At 46.7% G+C, this 6,258-nt stretch overlaps 1 protein-coding gene across 2 annotated transcripts in view; it reads right to left on the reverse strand.

The window, feature by feature from the left end:
• The window catches only part of tbc1d12a (TBC1 domain family, member 12a), an 11,882-nt gene extending 5,782 nt beyond the window's left edge, over positions 1-6,100 (reverse strand). The window contains exons 1-2 of one of the 2 annotated variants that reach the window (XM_007568024.2): positions 4,646-6,100; positions 401-530 (exon numbers count right to left, since the gene is read on the reverse strand). In XM_007568024.2, the coding sequence (XP_007568086.1) occupies positions 401-530; positions 4,646-5,625 (1,110 nt within the window). In that variant the 5' untranslated portion in view covers positions 5,626-6,100. The remainder of the gene's footprint in view (positions 1-400; positions 531-4,645) is intronic. The other variant, XM_007568023.2, reaches the window with a different exon arrangement.
• Positions 6,101-6,258: the final 158 nt, after the last annotated feature.

Consider the following 6,258-nt stretch of genomic DNA (forward strand, 5'->3'; position numbering starts at 1 on the left):
TCTGCTCAGCGTCTGCTCAGCGTCTGCTCAGCGTCTGCTCAGCGTCTGCTCAGCGTCTGCTCAGCGTCTGCTCAGCGCCTGCTCAGCGTCTCCTCAGCGTCTCCTCAGCGCCTGCTCAGCGCCTGCTCAGCGTCTGCTCAGCGTCTGCTCAGCGCCTGCTCAGCGTCTGCTCAGCGCCTGCTCAGCGCCTGCTCAGCGTCTGCTCAGCGTCTGCTCAGTGGGACACCGGAAGGTGGGTTTTCATAAAGAAAGAGACTAAATAACAGGAAACCTGATTCAATGCTGGGTGAAGGAATGGAAACATGAATAATAAAGTTTTTTCTATGAGATGAGCACATTAGTTTCAGACATTTAAATTTAAATGTTTAAATCAGATGAGTTTATTAGAGTTCAGACGAACCTGCTGAGGTGTCATGGCTGCCTCTCCGCTCTGGTCCTCCTCTCTGGTCTCTGACTTGCTGAACAGTCGCCATCCTGTTGCATTGTGGGACGCTGCCTTGGACTCTTTGGGTTTTCTAGAAAACAGGCTCCTGAAGGAAAGAAGGAAACTGTTATTAAAGTTGATTTAATTTGAACAATGAAAAACATTCAAGCAGTCATTAGTAACTCAGCAGTCGGCTCCGTTTGTCTTCAGTTAATTATGTTTCCAGTGATTTGATCTCTGAGTCAATCAGTCCCACAGGAAACATCAAACCATTACAGCAAGGACCTGGTTATCTGTTTTTAACTGGAAACGTGTTCTCTAAATACCATCTATAACCACCTGGCTCCATTAAATAATACTTTGACCTAAATATTCACCAGTACATTGTATTTCTAATATTATTCTATTCCAGCAACAAAATATCCAAAACCAACATCTGTTTTGACGCTGTCTGATGCCAACAAGCTAACTTTATTGATAGAGATTGACTGAAATTTGCCTCAATGTTTTGATAAAAAAAGTTTTACAACAAATTCTGTTAATCTTTCAATTTAGGCGACTTAATAAACAGCAGCTTGTTTCCTAATTAAAATGATCAGCGATTAGCATGTCATCATTAGCTGGTAAAGCTGGGTTAGCATTTAGCTAGCCTGTTTGGACCAAGAAATTGAAGATCAGGTTAGGACTTAATAAACCTCAACTTATTTTGTAGAATTTGCTTTTTAAAAACTATATTTTATCATATTTTCTTGTTAAATGTTCTCTTTTGAACAAAGCAACATTAAAATGTTGCAGTGTTTTTAATATACCAACTGAGTCATCCTGTGGTTCACAAGCAGCTGTTTTAATGGAAAACAAAAGTCAGAGGAGACTTTAGCAAATTAAAGTGTTAAACTGATGAACAGCAGAACAAACTCGACTTGAGAAAATATCTCAAAATGATCTGTTTCAATTTTTGAAGGTTTTACACATAATCTTCTTCTGAATGATGATAAAACAATTAAAAGCTGCTAAAATGGATAAAGCAAGAATTAGAAATGGCACTTTTCTATAGTCAACATGTCAATCTGTTGGTCGTTTCATGAACAGAACAGGCATCACTGTTGATGTCAGACTAAACAAAACTACAGAAAATCGTTTCAGTTCCTTAAAGAAAAGTTAAGCAATGACTGCGGTTACAAACAGGGGGCCGTATTTGTGCAGCAGCAGCAGTTTCTGCACCGATGTTAACGTTAGTGGAAAAATGAGTGAAAAAGCAGTGAGATCAACACTTTTACATTCTCTTCAGTGGAAAAGTCCAGGTCAGCTGACAGGAGGCATGAAGAGGAGAAACCAGGAGGATTTATGAACAACGACTCTTAACGTCTCCATGGAAACGGTTTCTGCTCACCAGAAAGTTCAACACTCAGACGTTTCCGTCAGGAAACAACTCAGAGTGATACATCTACACTGATCAGGCGTTTCTGGTTCCATCTTTCTAACACCTGCAGCGCAGCTGGACTCGTCTCCCCAGGTGGATCTGAACCATCTTGACCTTTAGATGTGACCCCAACACGTTGGAGTCGGTATGAACCTGTTTGGGTTTCCAGGAGACGACGACCCACAGGCTGAACTGAGGGAGTCATGTGACCCTAACGAACCAATTAGTGAGATCGTTCTGGAGAAACAACTTCGGGAAACAAAAAGAGTCCAGAAGTTTTCTACTCAGGATTTCAGCTGATATTTATTAATCTAACATCTGTTGGTGATTTTCAAGCATTCACACGACCTGAGGTCAATTTGAAGCACTGATTCAGGTGTGCTCACAAAGAGTTAGCATTAGCTGATGATGTAAACAAAGACACTTTGCCTCCAGTGGATCCAGAACATCATCATCTTTACAATTGAAAACAGAACCAGAACTGATCAGTTAGCTTTAGCATATATGAGATTTTTATCTGCTTCCCTTCACTGCTATGCTAGGACGAAGCTTTAAGACAGTGGCCCTTACACCGAGGGCCAAAATCCCCATGTTGAAAATATTCAGAAAAAAAAAGTTTCCTTTTTTCCCCCCAATTAAAAACACAAAATTATTATTGTGAATTATTTCTCTTTTACCTGCACAGCAATAAATAAAACATGTAATATTTTGTCTGTCTTAACTTTTACAATCATTTAACTTTTTAAGCTAATTATTTTTCCATTTTTTTAAGTCTATAAAATGTTTTTAGTTTCTTCTACAAACTTTGCTGTATTTAGTTAAATATAATGGAAGGGCATGGCCAAGTCTGTTTTTGAGTAAAATCTTGCTAGATGTTTGTGATACAACTTATTCTGACAGGGCTAAATTTGTGTCATTCTTACATTGCGTACTGGGGCCACACAAAACTAATCCAAGGGCCACAAATGGCCCCCGACCCTCACTTTGACACCCCTGCATTAAGAGAAGTGAAAGCAGAGCCTGACAGAAACCAACCGTTGCTTTAGTGATGTCAATATGAACCCTGCTGTACTTTAATTAGACTCCAGCAGCGTCTGTTTCAGAGTGAAGCCGGCGCAGCACCAACCGAGCAGAACCGGGCCCAAACAGAACCAAGTATTCCTCTCCATTGTTCCACATGTGGCTGTGATGCAACAAGTGAAACAGAACCGGATCAGAAACAGGAAGTTGAACTCACTGAGTCAGTTGTTACTGAGTGGAATGACAGCTGGTCCCACTCAGAACCAGAAGTGGTTTAACTGGACACCAACAGAACCGGCTCCACCAAGCTAAAACCCAGACGCTGCTGTGTGTTAGTCGGATCAGAACCGGAGCTCCTGGACTCCCTGAGCCTTCATTCCTCTGTCTGCCTGGATTTCCTGCGGCTCTGTGTGAAATTCCAGCCAGCTGCTCTGGCCCGGGTCCAAACCAGCAGCACCGCTCCAGCAGATGGAGATTTAACTCCACACCTGCCGGTCCAGGTCTGCAGAACCATCAGGTTCTGGAGCTACCAGCTGCTCCGAACCTGCAGTTCTCTGAATAAATGAAGCTTGTTCTGGTTCTGGACGAATCAACATGAAAATAAAACGTCACTAAAATGATTTATTTATCAAAGTGGTACCAGAACCAAGAGATTGAACTAAAGTTCTGCAGCTTTCTTTTGTTTACCAATCAATGTTTTGATTTAATCATGAGCAAAAAAGCCAGAACTGAACTCCAGACAGAACCCAGATGACGACCAGAACCGCCCTCTCTGTCTGGACCGGATTGTTCTGACAGAACCTTGAGGTGCTGAAGCTCAGAGGAAGGTTTTCATCACAGATACATGAACGGGTCGGGTCGGTTCTGGTCTTCATGATCCCATGACTGTGAGCTGCTGAGGAGCAGAGAACATGTGATCGGACCTGGAGCAGAGCGGACGGTTCTGTTCGGTCAGATGGTCTGGATCAAATCACAAAGTTCTGGTCCAAATCGACAATAAAGGTTCTTTTAATGCAGAACTTGAATGAATATTACATGCAGAACAGAACCTGGACTTTCTCCAGGTGGATCTGATGATTTCAGTCCAGAACCGTGAGTGCAGAACCGGGTCTGGGCTCCTTTTGCATGAATTCCTGCATCAATGCAGCGTGGCGTGGTTCTGCTGAGGTTCTGGAACATCAGATTGCTCTGTTAGCTGCCTTCAGGTCGTCTGCATCATCGGTTCTGGTGTCTGTCATCCTGACTTCTGAAAGCCCAGTGGAGCAGAACCAGCAGACGACCTGGCGACCCAGATCATCACTGCTAGTGGTGAAGTAACATGAATTCTGGTCCTGCAGATTCAGGAACTCTGAAATTAAAACTGTATGACTCTGGACATCTGAGTACAGTATTTTCCGCACCTAAAAACCTTCAATTTCCTCAAAAGCCGACAGTGCGCCTTATAATCCGGTCCGCCTTATAGTGCGGAAAATACGGTAGTGATCCAGTTCTGGTTCTGGTTCTCCTCAGCCCAGATCACTCTTGAAGCCCATGCTTAGGATCCATCTGAGCATAGTGGATCTAGATTTCTCACTAGTCTACCTTTTGAAGGGGAAGTTTTGTTTTGCATCTTTTTAGACTACATTTTTTCCTTCCACTGAACTTTCCATGAAAACGCTTGGCTCTCTGTGAACAACCAGCTCTGTTAGCAATGACCGTTAGTGCTGCTTGGAAGTCAAACCTTCAAAAGGTGGAACTGGACCTGGTTGCTGGAGGGGTTAAAGGTAAACCCGGACCCTTACCTGGTGAAGAAGTCAGCGATGCCGAACCTTTTGGGCATCACTGTGAGCTCAGAACCCCCGGTCTCCTCGCTCAGCTTGTCCGGGGCGCTCTGCCTCCGACCCGCCTCGGGGTCAAAGTTGAAGCCCCTGTCCTCATCAGGGGACAGCGGGGTGGCGTCACAGCTGCGGGACACGCTGGCTGCGGGGTTAGTCCTCAGACTCTGCGGCCTGGCGGGAACATCCGGGTCACCGAGCGGCTCCTCGTCCTCCTGCCGGGTGTTGGGTTCGGACAGCGGGCTGGACGGGCAGGGCGACGCGGGGCCGGGGCTCGGTTCCGGGGTGGATAGTGGACCGGATCTGGGGTCGCCCCAGCTGGGGGAGCGGTTCCGCCTGAACCCTGGGTCAGAGTGTCTGTTCACAGGGAAGTAATCGGAACCGGGCCACTCAGAACCGGGGCTCATCATGTGCAAACCACCGTTAGCTACTTTCACCTCCTCACAGCCCAGCTCACACTGACCCAGTCTCTGACCCAGACACCGGACCGCCGCCTCAGGACTGTCAGCTACCCCGTTGGACATGTTTACACTCGCGGAGGTCCAGTTCGGCTTCCCTGGACATGAGCGCTGGTCCTTTAGGGGAGAAGAGTCTCCTTCCTCCTGGAGCGCAGCTGGAGAGGAAACGGCCGGACCTCCTGCTTCTCTCCGCTCCTCTGCTTCCAGGGAAAACCCGTTCACACCGCCCAACACCACCGGGCCGGACAGGTACCCGTCCTCCGCAGCTACCAGCATGATCTCCGGGTCTCTGGCTGCGTTCTTCCCGTTTAGATCCACCGGATTCCGGGTCCAGCCCGCCGCCTGACCCCCGCTGACACCGGTCAGCAACGTCAGGCTGCGCTCCTTCAGTGTCCTGGGACCCGGTTTCCCCTCCACACCCACCGGCTCATCTTCGTTTTCGTTCAGATCCACAGAAACCGAGCCCCCGTTCTCCTTCGGCGTTTCCATGACCCCCTCAGTCCGCCACAGACGCGTCGGCCCCGGCCGTAAGATCCTCCGGCTCGGTGGGCCGAACTCCGCAGCAGCTTCTGTTGTTCTCCGAGGATCCGGCTACCATTTTATCCGGTGGTACACCACAGGGTTACCGGGCTCTGACCGGATCTACCGGGCTCATGTTTGGGTTCAGAACCTGAAGTATTCGGACCGTGGATGGAAGAGGAACTTGGTGCCGGCTGAACGATTAATTAAATCCCTTCAGCTTGTTGCTGCGGCAACATTCCTCTGACCGTCCAGCGCCATCTTTAACATTCCCCAACAATGACGTCAATCTGACCCAAATAAGCTCACAGCGACACCCGCTGTTCACTCTGTGTAACTGCCTCCCTCTGGTGGTCAGTGTGGGACTGCCTCCCTCTGCTGGCCACTTTATGAAACTACAACAGAAGTACGCTCTGAAGACCTGATGGTTCAATTGTCTGACGTAATATTTTATTTTAAACGTCACGTTTTCATTGCCTGTTACAGAAAATTATCACAAAAATGAAATAAAGGTGTAATCATTCTCTGTCTAATTAATAATGTGTATCACTTGGTGATGGAGTTTCTGAATAAATAATAAAACTTGTCAGTAATATTCTAATT

Source organism: Poecilia formosa, unplaced genomic scaffold (assembly GCF_000485575.1).
Source record: "Poecilia formosa unplaced genomic scaffold, Poecilia_formosa-5.1.2 Scaffold216, whole genome shotgun sequence".
Classification (NCBI taxonomy): domain Eukaryota; kingdom Metazoa; phylum Chordata; class Actinopteri; order Cyprinodontiformes; family Poeciliidae; genus Poecilia; species Poecilia formosa.